Here is a 19,909-nt window from a genome sequence, read left to right as displayed (position 1 = left end):
AAAGATATGTGAAATATTATTCTCAATATTGAGCCCTTAATATGGAATGATGATGTATCCCCCTGTATCATTAATAAATATGCCCAATATGCTATTAGTAAATATTTTGAAATTGTGTAAATACATACAATGATCCTTACTGAATGATTGGACTGTGTGATTTCTGATGGGCCACAAACACACACACATATTTGTATTGGTGTATTTGTAGGGCCAGTCATTCCCCAGCCGTGCTAACCTCAACCTTTAGCCTATTCTGAACTTAATCCTCAATCTCTTCTTAACCCGACACCATCATGGCCCCTTGAAGCAGTCAGGACAGGTCGGGATGACCTCACTTTTAACGTCATCACCCTGCACTTTTAAAACTCGAGACTGGCTCTGACAAAACTGGACATGCAAGAACACACACACACGCAGCGAACTTGGCGAAACACTGTGTGTGGGAGTCTGTATAATTAGAGCATCCCAAGCCATTCATCAGTCTCCTTAAATCTAAAAACAGGGACACAGGAGATCCCAGGAGTTTCATAATGAGAATGGTGGCATCGAATGTGCTTCAGTTCAGTACCAACGGTTTGTTAGTCTAATTCTGATGGACTTCCAGTATTCTCCAACAGTTGCTAACAACCAACTGGGGAGGAAGAAAACTTAAATCTGGACTCCTGACAGCTTAGTTACTCACTAAAATTGCCATCAATAATGACAAAACTTTGCAGCACATGCGTTCACGCATTCAAATCTGACTTATTCTTGTTAATTTCAGAGACAAAGTCTGGACTGTACTCACTGGCTGAAGTCAATTTTAACACTGGCATTTTCTAAAAATGATCTCCACAGTCAGCTCAGCAGCGAGTGAGCTGTTAAAATGTGACCCTATTGATTATTAACAGGGTGACAGCATTAGCGCAACACACAACAGGGTATTTGCCAAAGTATTTCGTCTTGCTATGAGGAAATATCTGTATAGGGTGGGCCCTAAAAGCCACTACATGTGACGCAGAAACTTACCATGCTGCTTTAAATAGCCACTGACCTCTTTCCACTGTGTATGAAATGTTTTTATTTCTCTCAAATGCAGAAACATATCAATTAAAATGTTCTTGTGTGAGCTTTTAGTAAAGTAGAAATGCTTGAACCTCTGTATTAAGCCAACAAACTGATATCAAAAACCAGTGGCCTTGTTCTTGTGTTACAAATGCAGTAGTTTGCTTCCACCTGGTGGCAGTACGGCTTCCCTGCCAAGTGTTGCAATGGAACATGAGTAGTTGTCTTTTGTAAAATCTCCACTTCCTAAAACCTCCTCTGGACTTAATTAAAATTTGTATCAAAAACACACAAGATCACAAGGTTCAGATAAGCTCACCCATTTCTGTAAACAACTTACTCTTACAGGCTTCTGGCTTTGTCAAACTCATGCGCAATTTTCAGCGCTGTGCTGTTGAGTCCCACGGACTGCATGTTAGTGATGATGGTGACCACCACCCCCTGTGGGAGGAGGGGGGTCTGTCCTTGACGCTGATCTATCTCTTCACTGGGTAACACCAGGAGGACGCTGCTAGCCCCGACCGCGCCTCCTGTGTGCGACACGTAGTGTCTGCGCTTCCTGCAGTGGCCATATTTCTGTAGTTTCTCCACCACCAGCCAGCCCTGTGCGTACAGTCCATCCTTATCCCAGCTGGCCTCTGTCCTGTCAACAGGTGCCCACAGATCTATGGAAGTCTGGGGTTTGAGGAAGCCAGGGAGCAAGCCCTCAGTGTCTTTCAGCTCGGCCACCTGGTAGCTGTAGAGCAGAGCGTTACCGAAAAGCAGCAGGTCGCCCACAGTGGAAAGGAAGCCGCCTCCTGCCCACTTATAGGAGTTGTCTACGTACGGGCAGTTCACAACACGGCCTTTCTTGTTGAGATGATAATATCTGTGGAGGAGCATCAAGGATTAATATGGACACTATAGGATTTTTATCATGTTTTGTAATAAAAAAACAAACCTAAGCAATCACAGCAGCCTGAAAGACACACCAGATCTTCACAAAGATCTACTCTGATGTTAGTGATGCATCCCCCCCCGCACTCAGCTGTGACTTGTCCAAGTAATCTGGACATCATTTAAAGTGATAATAGATTACCTGGAGCGGTGGTAAATAATTGGGTCATTTTCATCAGGCACAGTATTGAGCATTCCCAGCTCACGGAACATGTTCATCATGACATCCAGGAAGCGCTGTCCAGCAGCTTGCTCCACAGCAGCACTAAGAAGGGTAAAGGCGTGGGTGGAATACAGAAAAGTGGTGCCTGCATGCAGTGGAAAAAAAAGTTACTCATCAAGACTTTAACATTGAATGTGAATCATATTTGAATGGGCAAGCGAGTAAATTTGTGCTTTACCAGGTTTGAAAATGAGCGGGTCGTCCTTGAACAGGTCCAAGGCCTGAGTGACACTTTCATAGTTTTCCTTCAGGTAGTATTCCTCGTGCTCAAACTCTTTTCTCTTCTGAGCCTGAGTGGCTTCTTTGTCTTTGGTGTTCTGCTCTGTTGCAGGTTTATCTTTGTTTTCAGATGAGCTCTTTTCACCCCCTCTCTCATTCACTGGTGGCTTTAAAAGTCGCTTGGCTTTCTCCCTGTCCTCCTTCACTTTCTTTGCATCCTTCTCATAATGGCGTATGCCGCTCAGGTGGGACAGAATCATACGAGGGGTTATCGTCACCTGAAAGAACAGGATGAATGGCGTGCATGTGAGCCAAAAGGGAGCAGTGTGACGACTAGAAAACTGCGACATTTTGTTCAAGTTACTTACATCCTGTCCATCAAATTTTTTCTGGGGAAATTCTGGGACATATTTCTGAACTGGGACATCAAGATCCAGCTTCCCCTCCTCACACAGTCGCGCAGCAGCTGCAGATGTGAGGGGTTTACTGATGCTGGCGATCCGCAGCACTGTTTCTGGGCCGCATGGCACACGATTCTCCAAATCAGCATAACCCACCCCTGAATTACACAGAGAATTTAAATGCATCATATGAGAATATTTGTGTGCTCCATGTGTGGTGATTACTATGAAAACCCACAATCACAACATCCTTGAGACATTTTAGTAAAGAGAAAGGCCACAGCAGACGACCATGCTGTATTTCACATCGTGTGCTGTTGGGTCAAGTTTCTCATTGAATCTGCATGATTCATGGCACAAACAAAAGGCCATTTAGGTGACAGCTGGAAGTGGGCCACTTGTGTTCCACGACAAACAGAGCTGAAGCTCAAAAGCTATTTGTTTGTTAATAATTGATGTTTTTTCTTACTCTTCCAACTTTCTCCAAGGCGGTAACCCAGGGCAGAGCCACTGTTAATTTGGCCGTTTATCTCCACTCAGCTGTTTGCCAAAAATGACATGACATCAGCAAGAAAGGCAGGTTTCTGGCCAACGGTGTGCCAAAATCAGAAAGGCACAACATTTGCAACCTTGCCAACATTGATATCACACAGCACCAGGCCAACGTTGGATCAGCCCAACTAATGATGCACAGGCAAGTGGGAACTTTAACAGTACCAGTTATTCAAACACTGGACCCTTCATTTCAGTGCCGGTCAGTGCAGGACATCACTGGTCCAAGCAGTCAGCACAAGGGGCCCAGAATACATACTCATGCTGCGCAAACCAGACTAGCTACATTGCATTTATTTGCAGGCACCAACCTTCACACCAGACTGGAGCACCATCCACAGAGACCCCAACCACCAGCCCTGGAGCCCCGACCTCAGCCTGAGTGACGACGGACAGACACAAACTTTGAGCTGACACAGGTGGCATTGAAGTTTTAGCCAGGATATGAAAGATAAAGCAAATGGAGAGTGGAGCATCTTAAAGCAAACAATTCACAGGCCTACCTCTGTGCCTACCTTTATCCGCTCCACTAGGTCCCTGCTAACTTTTATGGCATCGCTGTATCGATCGGTCCTCTGTGCTTCTGTTACTTTATCATAACAGGAGCTGTCGGCTGTGTCCGTCTGATACTTCAGTCCGACAGCTAAAGCAATCCCCAAACCGACCCCACATATCCAGATCCTGGACTTTGACCTGTAACTGTAAAAGGCTGCGTTTGACCCTCCAACATATCTTCTCTGTTGCTGAATAAAAACACTCCGCTTCTCGAACTGCAGCGGCCGGACTCGCGCTCCGGCTCCTCGCGGTGTCAACAGAGCAGACTCGCGCGATGCTAGCAGAGTACATCTGGCACAAAAACGATTTGGCAAAAATAACCGTAACATTGTCAAATTAGATATGTTGCTTCTCCTGCCTTTTTCTTGCCGATAACTATCCCTGGTTAATGAGCTCCAGTTCACAACAACTTGCTTCCTGTCTGCATCATCGAACCAGAACAAACAAATTAAACCACGATTCAGACAAAGTCGATCGAGGCAGGATAACCTGTTCACCCGCTGTTCATGGTTTACATTGCGATTCCATAATATGTGATATTGATGAGAGGAGCGGCGTACAGAAACCGCTTAGACAATATTGTTTTGAAGTTCTTGACATATATTTGTTGGCACAGCACCCTCAAGTCTGACAGTGAGACCCCTACAGTAATGACTGAATAAAGTAGGGAACAGCATGACTGATGAAATCGTAAATCCTACCAGAAGCTGATTATACAGTGGAGTTGTGGTGATTGATGAAGGAGTCTTTCCATTTTGGACCAAATGATATGGGAACATTGCAGGACCCACCTCGCTGATACTGCACCTTTGTGCTGAAAACAAAACTATTGATTTCAGCAAACTAGATGTAACTAGTTGACATATGGTCAAAGTGGGGCTTTTACGTACCCTGGGTGTCCAAGCCCCTAGGATGTTTTGCTTTAAGTTTTATTATATATTCAGTATTTAAGGTCTGACGTGAATGGATTGATTTTTATTTATATATTTGTGTCATGTCCTGAGACATTCAGTGACTAATTCTCAGGATGCCAAGTTATCCATTAACCATGATACATAAAAAAAAACAGGCCTTAACCCAGGACCATCTCTCTCTCTCTCTCTCTCTCTCTCTCTCTCTCTCTCTCTCTCACTCACTCACACACACACACACACACACACACACACACACACACACACACACACACACACACACACACACACACACACACACACACACACACACACACACACACACACACACTTATCCCCTCACTAGTGCAACTATGGACTCTCACAAAGGTCGTGCTAACTACTTAATTGCTGTCAACACATGTGAAGATCATTTTTTGTCAAATTCCAAGCTTACATAAGCTACTGAATAATACTGTATACAGTATGGTGGCTACTGAGTAAAACAAAAAAGCATGCTAACTACATTGGCCATTATGAAGTCATAGTTTATGATAAGGTCCTAAACTATAGTGGCTAATGAGTTTAAATAACCTACCCAAGAATATAGTGACACATGAAGTCCAGGCACACCAAAGCCTCTTAAAGGTTGATGCAGCAATAATAACTTAAATAACTTAAACCAAAGGGAACTTATCGCAGGCGTAGGCTTGTATGTTGATGCGTAAACTTAAACTGAATGCAAGATGTGCTGTTTTTACTCAACTAAAGACATTTGGAACATTTTCCACCATTGCTACATGGTTTGATTGGTCTGAAAGTGCTGTTATGGTCCAGTGAACCAAAGAAGCACATGACAATGTTTTTCCCCCAGCTGGAAGTCAAAGTGAGGGTCAAGCAAAAAATGAGCCAGGAGTAATGCAATAAGGCTGCAAAATGAACAGATCTCTATTTGTTGGGAACATTTAGCACATTTTTTTCTTGTCCTTTGCATCGCATCAGGTTTTATTTAATCATACCAAAACCTATTAAGACTTTGATTTGGAAAAAACAAAAATAACAAAAACCTATGCATGTACCACAAACAAAGTTAGAAAACTTTCAAAACGTGCTTTTATTTATATTCATATTTTGTACATTTAAAATATGATAAACACTTGAAACATCTACATTAATACAAAGCTAAAACAATGCACAACCAGATGACTGAAATCATACTTCATAGACAAGATGAACAAATTTTGGACCATGATTTTAAAGAAAACTAAGAATTAGCATTTTTGGTCATTGCTTACCAAAACAGTAGCACCAGTATACATACTGACAGATATAGCCAATGTATACTTACACATGCGAGGAACTTTTCTCTGCTTTTAAACATAGTTTGTCTTACAGCAAAATGTGCATAATGTTAAGGTTTAACTAAGTACAAAATTTCTCCACTTTGTCCTTTGGTATGTGCATAATCAAGGTGGAATGGAACGTACCAGATCAGCTTCAATGCAGATGTAGAAAACAATCTTTGTAACCAATGGCTCAAGTCATTTCACCAGATGACTTGTCAAAAAAAGAAAAAAAAGAAAAAAAAACCAAAACCCTATTTCAAAGATTGCAAAATGCAGACAACATTTCAAGATAAAAACCGACTCGAAGAAGAAAGAATCTTGTTTCTCAGTTTAGGCTTCATCAAAGGGAATGGTTAAGCTTTGCTTCCTCTTAGCTTTGCTCCTTGGTCGAGTTCCGCTGAAGGCAGGACGGTGCGATAGGAAAAGCATCTGGCTGTTTGATCTCCACCACGGGCACGAGAAGAGGGGTTTATGGTAAGCAAGGTGCGAGCACAAAAAGCCAAAACCACAGTGCGTTTGGGGTCAGACCGTGCTTTCACAAATTATTCAGTTCCATTAGAGTCTGGTCCAGCATCTGGTGCATATCGAGGTTCTCTTCTTTAGCATGTGACAGTTTCTCTGTTAGAACATCAAATGAAGAAGTTTTAATCTCACACAAGCGAGCATAAGTGAGTCAGATGGTTAGCTTGCATTAACAGTCAAGCTGGCTACATCTTTCAGGTCAGTTATTCAAAATGAGTGTTTTTAAGCTTGACCTACACCTCACTGACAGAAAACAAGAGAAGCACATTGAGTAAACCAACTCATGTTATGATATGCAAGCAACCATGCAAACAGGCTACAGCTTACAGCATGTTCTCATTAATGCACATAAACACAACTACAATGCATAAAAAAGTGATTATTGTATAATGTTATAATGCTAGACGAGAAAATGATTATTTGAGATAATCCCTGATTTTCACTATGTTTGAAGTACATTTCCACAAACAGCAACACAAATTTCAAGCAGTGCAGGCGTTGTATGTGGACAATGCAAACAGCTTTGGATCTTACACTGGATCAGATTGTCATACACACATTTAAAAAAAGAGAGATGAAAGGGTAAAACCGACGGGTAAAAACATTCACACAATTTAGTCCTCATTCAAGGCCACGCGTAGTTCATTAGTGAGAAGGCGGTTTTTCTCAAGTTGCTGGTAGAGGCGATCTTTGCAGTCAGAGAGCAAGTTGAAAAACAGAGAGAGGACAGGAAATCAGAGGAAAACAGGAAAAGAGGAAGTGCAATGCCTGTTCACACCTACCTTACCTACAATTGATCACCGGAGACTTTTTTTCAATCTTTGTAAAACACACTCAACATATCTGACTAGTCTTTAAATGACATGATCAAACAGTGTTTTGATGCTGTTGCATTTTAAGAGGGGGGATTTAGGTAATCCACCCTTTAGATTTGAGTCTGCAACGGTTAAAGTGAGGCAGGGCAGTGAAAACAGAGGATGAGCAGATTTAACTGGAAAGGTTATAAAGAACCACGGCAGCAGACTTTAACCTTCAAATAAAATTGGATAGTATGGCAATAAAATAGAAAGAACAATGAACACTTTATCTGCGGCTTTGGCCATAACGTTCTCTTTCAAGTGGATCTTTTCAAATCCAGATGATCAACATCAGACCTGGATAAACTGTGACTGCGATTCAACCAGCCTCAGTTTGGTTTGGCATTTCAAAGATTTTAAGGATGTGGCTCAACTACTACACTAGAAAACCGCTAACTTCTACTTATCTGTGGATTTATGAGAAGGTCTTTAATAAAAACACTCAGAGTATGTGATTGTATATTTATTCAGATATATGACAGGATACCGTGTATCATACAAAGGCCATGTGTTGTAATCCCTGATAACAGTTTCTTCCAATTTTTCCAATCAACCAGACTCAACAAATCTTACATACTGTTCTATATTCAACCATGACACCCCATAACTCTACTTTTCTGCAATCTTCGTGATAATAACAATCCAACGCTAATTCCCTCTAAAACTCGAATATTCCCGATCTGTCCCTCCTGTCACAGACCTAAATGTTGAAAAGTGCTTGCATGCATCAGTCTCAAATGCCAAGAGAGAAGACAACTTGGCTCAGCTTTCAGTACCTGCAGTTATTCCAGGTTTCTGTGCATATAGCACTACTGTCATATTCCTAATATCTCAGCTTCGCAGGACAAAAGTTGAAGAAAATAAAAAGAACATTGAAATCAACTAATGGTGTGCGGAGATGAAGGAACAAAATCATAAACATAACTTAAAATCAAGGCTTCCTGGTTTTATTAGAGCCACTTGGAAATAAATAGAAATTAAAAAGAAAAAGAAAGGACAGAGTAAAGAGATACAGCTTACATAGAAGGAAGGGTGTTTATTTCTTACACAGTGCAGAAAGATTCTAGGATTCTGTACAAGAGATGGGATGCAGTTAACTCTGACGTAAAGGATGAAAACATGAGAGGGGAAGGACAGCAAAGACAGAGAGGGAAGGGACAATGGAGAGAAGGCTGGAGAGAGAAGACAGACGCCACTCAGCCGGCAGGAGACGTCTTTCATGAGGTGTAAAAAATTTATCTGCGTGGGAGAGAAGAGGTAAAGTGAACCAGGGGGGTCGCTGTGGGACCGAGGCAAATTTTGCACCACAGTACACCAGAATCACACAAGTCACGGCAAAGCATTACAAAACCACAATGCACAATGGGAATGCATTGTGAGGGAGAGCACGCTGACAAACACAAAGTGGAAGTCGGACCAATTCCTCCCTCTGATTACCAGGCTTTTCGGCTAAAACGCCAGGAGCAGGGCTGGACCAGACAGGGGGTGGTGCGCCTCGTCAGTCTCCCACAGAGGGGCCAAACGCTGAGGGACAATTTAGCAAAACTGGGGGCTCAACCGCAGCGATGCTAAAGTGTGACAGTTAACCTTCAACAAACACACAGGGGGCCTTTCTTCTCCACAGAAGTAGACCATGTTAGTAGAAAAGAAGAAACACGCCTAACCTCGAGTTACAGAGAGTGAGTCAGACTCACTGAAATGCTTCCATAATACAGACCACAACATTTCAATAGACAGCTTGCATGCGTGACGAAGGGTGTCAAGATATCACATGAAAATATCTTGAATATTCTTTAAATTAGAGAACAACAAAAATTGCATAGACGGTTTTAAAGTCACCGATTACAATTCACAAATGAATCCGTTCAGAAACTCATGCTGAGATTTGCTCATGCATTAGCTCATCCCTGTTTACAGTCATCTCGAACACTAATGATACTGATACAAAGCTATCAGAAGGTATCTTCATCACAGTAAGGCAGAAGTGTGAGAGGAAACCACTTAGAGTGAGTTAAAATCAATGCAAGAGGGCTTCAGTTACACAGACATGGAATACCACAATGTCTGTTTTAACACATTAAGACTTTGAAAACATGGCTGCATAACTGTTTTGAGACCAGATACAAGAGTTGGATGCACGAGTTATGACGGGTACGAGGAAATATAAGGGAGACGATGGAGGTGAGGCAGTTGGTGTAGAGGGAAGAGAGGAGGGAACAAGCAGGCACAGCAAGTTGAAAATTACATGGAAGTCATGTCGTTGAGGGCGTGGTCCAGCTCCTCGCTGATGGCCTTGTACTTCAGTTTCTGGGCATACAACTCATCTATTGGTGGGCCGGGCGTACAGGGGGAGGGAGGTGCAGTGAAAGGGAGCAGAGGTGAAGGAGCGCATGACAGGGAGGTGAAGGGTGAAGCATCCGGATCATGACAGACAGGAGAGGGCGAGAGAAAAAATGAAAACGGGGGGGAAAAAAGAGGAAAACAAAGTTACACCAGAAAATGATAGAAAGTGAAACAAAAGTGGGGAAATTCATGAGGAAATGGACCATGTATTTCACTGCAACATGGCTCCCAGCCCTCGCTACGACTCCTTGAACACTAAGTCAACATTTAGGCCTGATATCTCTGATAAACATCGAAGCCATTCTTTCCTACCTTGAACTCAATAACAAATCAACTGCACTGAACAGAGAGCGGTTAAGGGTCACCACAACGAAAGTACAAAGCTGACTGAAAAAGATTATGAGGGAACAGAAATAGAGTTCAAGAGTGAAGCAAAGAATGGGCAGAAGAGATTTTTTTAAAGCCCTGAGTACTCACCCAAACACCATCACAGACACAATAACAGTCATAAAATAAAAAAGTCATACCTTCCAAGTCATCAATGGTCTTCTCAAGCTTGGCTACTGATCTCTCAGCGAACTCAGCACGAGTCTCAGCCTGTGTTACAGAGGCAGATTTATGACTTAGTCCCTGTGATACAGCACCTGTGACTTGTGTTAATCATCCTACACTCGGCCTGCAGCTCCAGATAAGGCCTCGTGAAACTTTACCTCCTTCAGCTTGTCGGTGAGGACCTTGATCTCTTCCTCGTACTTGTCCTCCTTCTGTGAGTACTGTGGGACAAAAACAATGACAGGCGTCAAACTGGTGGAGGGAACAGAGTCAAATTCTGAATGTCTGTTTAAATACATGCATACAGGTGAATATTATGACGTAAAACTGAGGTGATTTGGCTTCTCAGGCTCTTCTGCTCCCCTTCCACCCAGTCTAACGAGGAGCTGAGGGGTCTGACGGCATGCACTCGGCCGGAGGGTCGTACTTACCTTCTCAGCCTGGGCCTCCAGTGACTTCAGGTTGTTGGTCACAGTTTTCAACTCTTCCTCAAGCTCAGAGCATTTGCTGGGGTTTTAGACAAGGGGATAAAGTTCCAAAGGAGAAGAAGGGGGGGGTAGAAGAAAAGGAGGGAAGCGAGGGAGGACAGAACCAGAGGTGGACACAAAACAGGTAGAAGGAAAGTAAAAAAGATAAATAAGAACTACAGGGATTAACACCAGGAGGGAACCCCAAGTACCTTAAAAGTGCCTTAACAGAGCAGGAATGTGAGAATAGCAATGTGACTCACACAAAGAGTATTGGGTTACAGTGAAAACAATAATTTGGCATTTTTGCATCAAAATATCATGCTTCTCTTCAATGTGAGGCGTTATTCTTGCACAGTCTCTGCATTGTTAGAGGCGTGAAAGAGCTGAATATACCCAGAGCATCAAAGAGGAAAAGAACAAGCACAGCGAGCGAGGCAGAGACGTGGCGGCGTGAATGACAGTGGGAAGAGCCACTCGTCACAGATGTGTGTGTTAGTTTTTGTTTGTAGTACCTTTGTGACTGAGGAGTTTAGTGATTTCATGCTTTGCTCCAAAACCCTTAGCTCATCCTCCGCTCTCCGAGCCTGTCTGTTAGTGGGTGTGGCGTACGTGCGCAAGCCATTCAAACGATGGGGAGCATGCAAATATCAGCACAGACAGTCAGAGCACAGGACACACGTTTGAATGGAGACAAGTCCAAATACTTAGTGCATTAGCGCTCAGAGCTCCAACTGTTGAAATACATGTGGAGGTGCAGATTCAGTGCATGTGAGGGTTGAAAGGTCTTACCCTTCTGACAGCTCAGCGCGCTCCTCTGTACGCTCCAGGTCACCCTCAATGATGACCAGCTTACGGGCCACCTGAAGGTGCAGCACAACAAAGTGTCACAACACAACAAATACAAGAGGACTGTGAGGCAGTTAGGATGTGGTTTAAAGTGAACCACAACCAGACAACGATTATACTACACTTGGTGATACTTACTTTAACCCCCCTTATGTAGCATTTCTAAGCATGATCAAAATGTGGTTTATAGGCAGATAGAAGCAGATTTTTAGTGTTTCTTAATGTAGAGTATTTGTCCACAATTATAATTTCATCAATGAAGACATATTTCAGATTATTATAATCAATTGTTGAGGAAGTATTAAGATCCTTTACTTAAATAAAAGTGCTGAAACATTTTAGTAAAAATTACAAGTAAAAGTCCTGCATTGAAAATGTCACTTAAGTAAAAGTGTGTATGTATAATGAGGAAAATGTGCTTAAAGTGTCAAAAGTAAAAGTAATCAGTAGTTCCAAAGTTGATTTTCTGCCCGTCAACTAATCGATTAGTCAACTAGTTGTATCAGCTCATTGTTGTCAAATATTTGTAGTGAAGTAAAAAGTGTAATATTTCCCTCAAAAATATAGAGGCATGGAAGCACAAGTACCTCAAATTCAATTAAAGGTGCCCATAAAAGTTACAGTTCTTGACAAATACATTAATACATACTTATATCTGCTTACAACTACATTATAGTGTGTTATACATCATTTGTTAAATCTAGTGCCTATAAATGCTAAAGTAAAATAAAGGCGATCTTACACCATAACGAGGTGTATATGGGTAAAAATGCTCCCTAATTGGTCCTTTAAACATAAACAAGTAACCAAATAATTACATCTTGGAAATCCACCTATTATCAATGACTGTAACAATGAGCTGCGGCATGTTTGGGGTTGCACAATAGTTCTGGGGCGGCTGCCAGTGTCTGAAAAACTCGCCTCCTCATATTTGCGGTCAGCCTCCTCAGCGATGTGCTTGGCCTCTTTCAGCTGGATCTCCTGCAGCTCCATCTTCTCCTCGTCCTTCATGGCCCTGTTCTCAATGACCTTCATGCCTCTGTGGGAGGGAACAACCAGTCAAAGGATGTTAGGAATCAGGACCTGACAGACAGCCTGCAGTCTCCCTGAGGACCTGATAGTGGTGGTTGGTAAATCTTTAATACATCCTTGTAAGGGGAAAGACTTATGGCTTTCTGACATGAACGAGGGAGACCTGACAGAATTTGAGATGTTAGGGGATGACACAGCTCCTGTGACAGTGAACTGTGTGACATCCAGCTCTGCAGCACAGAGGCTCTGCTCGCACCCCACACGAAGGGACGCAAACGCAGCCCCGCCAGGTGGAAACGGCAGAGATCCGAGGTCTGCACCCACCTCTCGCTCTCATCAGCAGCCTTCTCAGCCTCCTCCAGCTTGGTCAGGGCAGTAGCCAGACGCTCCTGAGCACGATCCAACTCCTCCTCAACCAGCTGGATACGTCTGTTAAGGGAAGCGACATCTCCCTCAGCCTAGGGAGAGAAGAGGAGCGCGTCAGGACACCTTTAACACAAATACAACCTGCAAATCACACAAGTGCACACATGCACATCAGCCCAAAGAATGTACAGCAGAGGGATTTTGAGTGTGTGTATGAGATGGATGAGCGTAATCTCGGATGTTCAAAAGTGCTTTTGTGTGCCACCTGTTGGGAAAAGCCCTCCCAGGATGCTTGCCTGTGCAACTCATTGACTATGTATAATGATAACAATGTCCCAAGCTGACAGAAGGTTGAATACCCTGCCTCATTACCAGGCCCCAGAGAGGATATTAACAAGGCTCAAGTCAAAGGCCGTGAGACTATTATACTGTAACTGGCTGCTCACATGGTACAAGTACAAGCACAGAGGAGACTCCCTGGATGGTTCACAACTGTCGGACCCATTTAAGTGCAACTTAACAGGTCGTGCTTGCAACCTATTGACTAAAGGATCTGTTTGAGCAGAGCTTTGTGGTGATTATTCAAACCTGTAGCTTCTTCTGCTTTTCGGTATTTGTTAAGCATGTATGAGAGTAGCATTGGCCTAAAAATGCACTGTGAAAACAGGCCTGACACCCCTGTAGCTCGTGTGCAAGTGCACACTGCTGGACCAAAGTGCATCTGAAGCTGTGAAGTGACAAGGAAGGAAGTTAGACTATAAACTGAAGCAATGGTTCCAACTCCATTTAAAAACACCTCACGGCTGATTAATGTCAGACTGACTGCTGGAAGACTCTGCAGAAAGATGTGCTTCCCCTCTCCGGAGCTGCTGCTGTGTTCACCGAAAGGGAAATCACTCTGTAGCTGTTGTCCTTATATGGGCAAGTCAAAGAGCATACGCTCACAGTGCACCTTATAACGTTGTCACAGTTTACTTGTAACTTCCTGGTTGCTGAAAATCATTGAATCAAATGTTGCGTGCCTGCAGCCTAAAATAAACCGAACTTCCTGGAAAGCAGGTTGACCGTTGCAGCAAAGTGCATCAAAAGGGATGCAGCTGATATAAAGGTCGGAGGATGAGGCGACACACTGATTCAATGTGCACACGGTTGTTCAACTGCTTTGGCATCAGCGGCCTAACGTTACCAATTATAAGCGCTTAGCCAGGAGCAGCATGCTACCAAACCCTCAGCAGCGTACTCTGTGGTGGCGCTGCATGGAGCCACGTAAAGATCAGCACTGGCGAGCGTCAAGAGAAATTCCGCTTTCTGGCTCTGCATCAATTCAGGCTGCTCCGTGAGAGGAGCGCAACCCAGGAAAGGCAAACAGAGGAGGATGCGCTCATTTTAACGTTTTGATAAGCAGCTCCTGCGGCTGCACGCGCCGTAAACATGCTTACTTGTTCCCTGGTTTTCCTCTCCGCAAGCAACTCCTTCTGTAATCTCTCGGCTCTCTCTTCTGCACCGTCTGCCTGCTCTTGCAAGAATCTGATCTTTCGTTTGACGGCCTCCAGCGATGTAGCTCCGGCCATTCTTTACTGTACCGCTATATAAATATATTTAAGAATAAAATAAAGGCTACGCAGTGAGCTGCGGCACAATTTCCGAGAATTTGTCAAGCGGCGAGATGACGTCCTTGATTGTACTGAACGCTGCGTGAAGACAAGCTGGACGGTGCGCAAGCTTTCTGGAGACGCACTCTGCAATGCCTGCCTGCTATTTCGTCCAGGAAGTACCGCTGATGATTTCAAAATAGGCTCAAAATGTATGTATTCGGCAGGCTTGGAAATCTGCTTCAATGGCCAATAAAATAATAAATTGTGAATCTGAATCGGGAAAAACTAACAATGCATTTTTAATGACAAAAGCACAGCGAGTCAACACACTGTTATAATCACGTCTGAGGTGAACTAACAGAGCCGCAGCGCCCTCTGCGGGTGAATTGTGCGCAGTACACGTGGCAGTAAAATACTTGGAGACTACAGGCAATTCAATATGTCTTCACTGAATACAATAATTACAGGCTACGTTTTGGATTTTGCAAATATCGCGGAAAATCCCTCCAAGAATATAAAAGGGAAAAACAAGACCATAAAACACTAAGTAGTAGTTAAATTCCATTCAGGACTACAGCCACGCTTAAATGTTCCTATGGGGATATTAAGGGGTAAAAAAAAAAAGCTCCAGCAGTATCAAGGCCTATAGGGAATAAAACACACTGTGACTCCTCTGGAGGAATACAATTAAAGGAGTATTACAACTGGTTTTCCTGGACACCACTGAAGTGCCACCCTCTGAATTGATTCCTAAAAGTTGTCGGTCACCCTAATTCGACCACAAACCCGATTGTTTGAAAAAGAAAAAGAAAACAAAACAAAACAAAAATATAAATAAAAGCAAAAAAAACGAGTGTAAAAACTGTTTAATTGGCCTTTAAATTACTAAATCTAACTTGGATTAGTTTTTCTGCCATGTGTTTTTTGAAACTGGGGGAAACAGGCATTATGAGCAACAGGGATCATTTATTTAATGTGTCTATAGATAAGATAAGTTCATTTCTTTAATTAGTACGCTGCCTGGGACATTTTGATGGGAAACCGTGTTTTTTCCTGTGGTAAGCAAAGAGCGCAGCCCGCAGATGTGGCTCTATCTTGACCATATAAAGCAGTGGGCTATATTTATCCAGCCGCTTGCTCTGTGCGCTCTTTGGAAGAGTGCGCATGAGTCTACACTGAGTACTCTGGATACACCTAAGCCAAAAACACACACAATTATTAGACATTCTAAAGTATTAAAGTTATGAGTTGGCCTATGGATGGATTAAATTTCAAATAAATGATGTTTGTGTCCGTTAAACAGCCAGTGAGACTTTCTTTGGGCTGACTTGCGGTGATTGTGAATGTGATCATTGACAGAACATAAAGCGACAGTTCAACAGTGACTGAACTCTGGATCAAAAGGCCCGTTTGGACTTTGATGGTCAATTGATGCGGTTTCCCACAGAGAGGAAACTTGATTTCTCTGTGGCGTTGAACTGTTGCTTTGCCACACTCAGAGTGATGAGAGGATGAAGATGTGAGGAAGCGTGGTGCAGGAGTGGGTGCCATCGTGAGTCCCTTCCTTACTTACATCGGTGGCTTTCTTCTCAGCCAGCTCAAGTTTCTCCTGGGCGTCTTTAAGAGCCTCGGAGTACTTGTCCAACTCATCCTCAGTTCCCTTCAGCTTCTTCTGCAGAGCTACCAAATCGTCCTCAAGCTGAGGGGGGGTTTCAGTGCGCGGACAGTTTCAGAGGTGATCAGCGGGGAGTTGCGTGAGCGCGCACAGGCGCGAGAGCGCGTACAGAGACAGAGAGACACGAGACAGGAGAGGACAGGACAGGACAGGGGAAGAGAGGGGAGAAAAGTTAGGGGAGCTCATGCACGTCAGGGGCAGATACCTTGGTGGCGGCCTCCTCAGCGGTCAGCAGCTTTTCCTCAGCAGTTTGGAACTCCTCAAACACTTTATCTCTTTCGTCCTCAGTAACGCGCAATTTCTTTTCCAACTCTCTTATTTCGTCGTCTAACTACACATGCATATAGAAGACATTATAGAGTTAAACAGAATATGAAATAAACAATTATTCAGTCTATAACAAAACAATATTTCTGTCTAATTCACATTTTCTATATTATCAATGTAAATTTTTAGGCTACGTTTACATCACCAATTGCCAAAAACAGTTGAGAGGAGGATTTGTAACATCCAAAGGAAAAAATTCAAGAAGGATGGGTTATTCTTAATTTAATCCTTATTTGGGATTATCCACGAAAGTAATTAATCCGTATTTAGGAGGCGATCCATTTAAAGGGCAGCAGCTTTATAAAGCTACCGGTATTCCTGCTTTTTCTACGGATCTCTGGGCTTTTCCGCAAAAGAAAAAGACGACTAAAAAAAAAACAAAAAACAGCCGACCTGTTTGCTTCTGTCCTCTGCTGCTTTCTTGTCTGACTCAGCCTGCTCAGCTCTGTCCAAGGCATTCTCCTTGTCGAGCTTGAGCATCTGCATCTTCTTCTTGATGGCATCCATGGCTGCTTATTGCTGTTTGGGTGCACCAACACAACGTCCAAATGAAAATGAAGGAGAGGAGAGGGGCTAGGGCGTCTGTGCCTAACTGAACGCTAAGCTGGAGTGCAGGCTCTGCCTCACTGTGCCCTGTCAAATATGTACTTTCAAGGGGGGGTTGACTGGATTCCTTTGGACATCCAATACTTTTTTGGAGGAGGCGTGCGCGGGTGCCCGGGCGTTCTTTACGGATCTGCTCTGCGATTCGTTGCTCCCAAACATTTGACTTTTGATACGCCTTTATATGGGGTGTGATGGACAAGCAGGCAGCTCCCAGGGAAGGACCTCCTAATGGTAATGTAACAGAAGCCATTTAATGTACAGAGAAGATACAGATTAGTGGATGAGCAAATCATTAAATCTCTGAATGGCACTGGTGTGCAGTTTGTTTTCCCACAGTGGCAGCACATTTAAAATCATGTGTGTTTCTCTAGTGAGTCTTTTGAGTTAGTTCAACTTCTTACTGGAATTTGGGACGTGTGTGCTTTTTATGAGAATTACTTTCTCTGATTTCACAGTGCCAGTTTCCTCCTGGTCATCAAACCCTGTGGCAGGCTGGGAGTGGGACCACAGGCAGCTGCAATAACAGTTTGACCAGGCTTTTGTGAACTTGCAGCCACTGCTGTGTGTGTGTGTGTGTGTGTGGGTGTGTTTGGGTGGGTAGGCGAGCATAAGTTCCTCTGGGATATGTTTTAGTAGCTCAAGTGGGCTGTCTGAGAAGAGATGCTTTTGGTAAGTCAAGCAAGCCCAAGAGGCATTGTTCACAGTCTGGGGGGCTGAAGTCCGGCAAGTGTTTACCTGATAATGTATCGGATATCCTCCCTGTAAACTGTTGATGTGTCATTTTGACCGTGACAGTGCAGCAGCCAGCAGCAGCCGGGCAGGATGGGTTTTATACCTCAATTACAGCAGCTCAGCAGCTGATTGACTTGGCATTTGAGAAATCTTAGCTGTACCACGAACTGCTAAAGCAAAATATTATCCAGCATGTGCAGTATATCTATTAGTAGCTTTAAATCTGAAGAGGTAAGAATGGGTTATATTATTGATGGGTATATTTATATGATATATGATTCTATTATATTCTCTTATTACAATGCATCATTTTAAAGTTGATTATTTGATCAATAATCCTCCAGTTGAGATTTTAAAACGTTAAAAGTGCACAGATCTGACGGAGAAGCTAAGCTGTGCAGTGACTGAGGACACACCAAGTGTCTTCAATTCCCCACGAAGATTCTCAAGGATATTTTTAGGGTTGCCTTCTCTTTCTTGCACCTGCCTTCGTCTGTAATATGGATCCATGACTCTGTGGCAAGAGTCCAAAGTCTGATGCTATTAGATATGCCCCCTAAAATAAGCCTTGTCTTGCTCAGACTTTGGTCTGTTTTCTACATTATTGTCACCATGCCTGGCAGACTGGCTCATGCCAGTAGAACCAAACAGGCTGCTCAGTGTTCAGGCTTCACTCAAGCAGTAATAAAATATGACCAAGACCACAACAGTGAATGGTGATAACAGGAATGGTGTTTACATTGCTCTCGCATATTGCTTTGATTGAAGGTATAGTCCTGGTAACGCAGGCGTCAACCTTGTCATAGACTATGATTGACAGCCGCAGTAATAGAAAAATATTTTGATAATCTCAGGACAGCCCATGTTCTTATAGACTGGTATGTGTATAATTGTGATTGGCATTAAAAAATATTGGTGACACAGAGCCGGCCTGATTTCTGCCTGCCTTTTTCTCGCTCTGGATCAGAACCAGTCGTGGGTAATGCATGTGGTTTAAGGATCACATAACTGCAAAACTGACTCATTTGCTTTATTTGAATGTTTCTGGTGTGCATATGAAAGATCATCAAGTCATTTACATTGTGTAAATCTTAGACATAATAATGCTGGATTATACATATAGTTGGAAATATAGATTTGATACCGGTATTTTACGCTGTTTTTATTTTCAGTCAGATCTCACATTTTCTAATTACTTGTCACCAAAATGTCAGTAAATCTTGATTTAAATCTTGACTTTGCTGTAATTATCTTCAGCATTTTCACTTAGTGGACTCGGGAGGTTTGTAATGGCACACTGGATTTGCTGTGGCATGCTGGGAATGAGAATAAGCTCCATTATGATGTTTTCCTTTAACATATTGGCACAGTAAAAGTAGCCCAGGGACCAATGTGCTCGCTTTGATTGAAGTAATCACAAATTTCTCCTTCTGTCCAGACGTTACCAAAGCCTTCTGCCTTCTGACTTACATCCTGTTGGAAAATTAAAGGCTCTCACACACTGAGACAGAACTAAAAGACACGAAGCATAGTAAGGTTTTCTTTTAATCCTCAGTAGATGTAAGCAATAACAGAGTCTTTCAATATTTGAGGCAGTTTTGGGGCTGTGGTGGCGTTCTGAATGCACCACAGCTCCAGAAAGAGTTTCTTTTTCATGGACACTGAAGTGAAAAAAAAAAAAAGAAAGAAAATTCTTCTATAACATGTAATTTTGTGCTCTTTGGAAAAAAAAAAAAAAATCTGCTGAAAGCCAATGTCCTATCATTTATATTTTTCAGCATTTGAATTGGGACTGAACCATGCAAACTCATTACATC

At 43.0% G+C, this 19,909-nt stretch overlaps 2 protein-coding genes across 23 annotated transcripts; both read right to left on the bottom strand.

Moving 5' to 3' along the window:
* Nucleotides 1-1,043: 1,043 nt before the first annotated feature.
* lactb (lactamase, beta) lies at nt 1,044-4,352 on the bottom strand. Of its 2 annotated transcripts, none has more exons than XM_070972397.1 (6): nt 3,882-4,352; nt 3,690-3,756; nt 2,794-2,984; nt 2,385-2,703; nt 2,126-2,291; nt 1,044-1,915 (listed from the first exon to the last, which is right to left on the bottom strand). In XM_070972397.1, exons 1-6 carry the CDS (start codon nt 4,260-4,262, stop codon nt 1,390-1,392), a joined length of 1,650 nt encoding a protein of 549 aa, XP_070828498.1. In that variant the 5' UTR covers nt 4,263-4,352; the 3' UTR covers nt 1,044-1,389. The 2 variants fall into 2 exon arrangements, with proteins under 2 accessions (XP_070828498.1, XP_070828499.1); XM_070972398.1 differs by having other exon boundaries at nt 3,894-4,350.
* Nucleotides 4,353-5,916: 1,564 nt separating this feature from the next.
* On the bottom strand, nt 5,917-17,367 carry tpm1 (tropomyosin 1 (alpha)). 21 transcript variants are annotated; one of them, XM_070972012.1, is made up of 10 exons: nt 17,148-17,358; nt 16,633-16,758; nt 16,326-16,451; nt 13,116-13,249; nt 12,681-12,798; nt 11,703-11,773; nt 10,875-10,950; nt 10,602-10,664; nt 10,419-10,488; nt 5,917-6,787 (listed from the first exon to the last, which is right to left on the bottom strand). In XM_070972012.1, the coding sequence occupies exons 1-10, from the start codon at nt 17,259-17,261 to the stop codon at nt 6,705-6,707; spliced, it is 981 nt and encodes a 326-aa protein (XP_070828113.1). In that variant the 5' UTR covers nt 17,262-17,358; the 3' UTR covers nt 5,917-6,704. The 21 variants fall into 21 exon arrangements, with proteins under 21 accessions (XP_070828113.1, XP_070828103.1, XP_070828095.1 ...); XM_070971995.1 differs by lacking the exons at nt 5,917-6,787; nt 16,326-16,451 and adding exons at nt 8,000-8,787; nt 9,794-9,872; XM_070971999.1 differs by lacking the exons at nt 5,917-6,787; nt 10,875-10,950; nt 16,633-16,758 and adding exons at nt 8,657-8,787; nt 9,794-9,872; nt 11,426-11,501.
* Between the last annotated feature and the right edge of the window lie 2,542 nt (nt 17,368-19,909).

This window comes from Chaetodon trifascialis, chromosome 10 (assembly GCF_039877785.1).
Source record: "Chaetodon trifascialis isolate fChaTrf1 chromosome 10, fChaTrf1.hap1, whole genome shotgun sequence".
In the NCBI taxonomy this organism is placed as follows: Eukaryota; Metazoa; Chordata; class Actinopteri; order Chaetodontiformes; family Chaetodontidae; genus Chaetodon; species Chaetodon trifascialis.
Note: the sequence above shows the minus strand (reverse complement) of the source record. Positions and strands in the feature narration are given on the sequence as shown.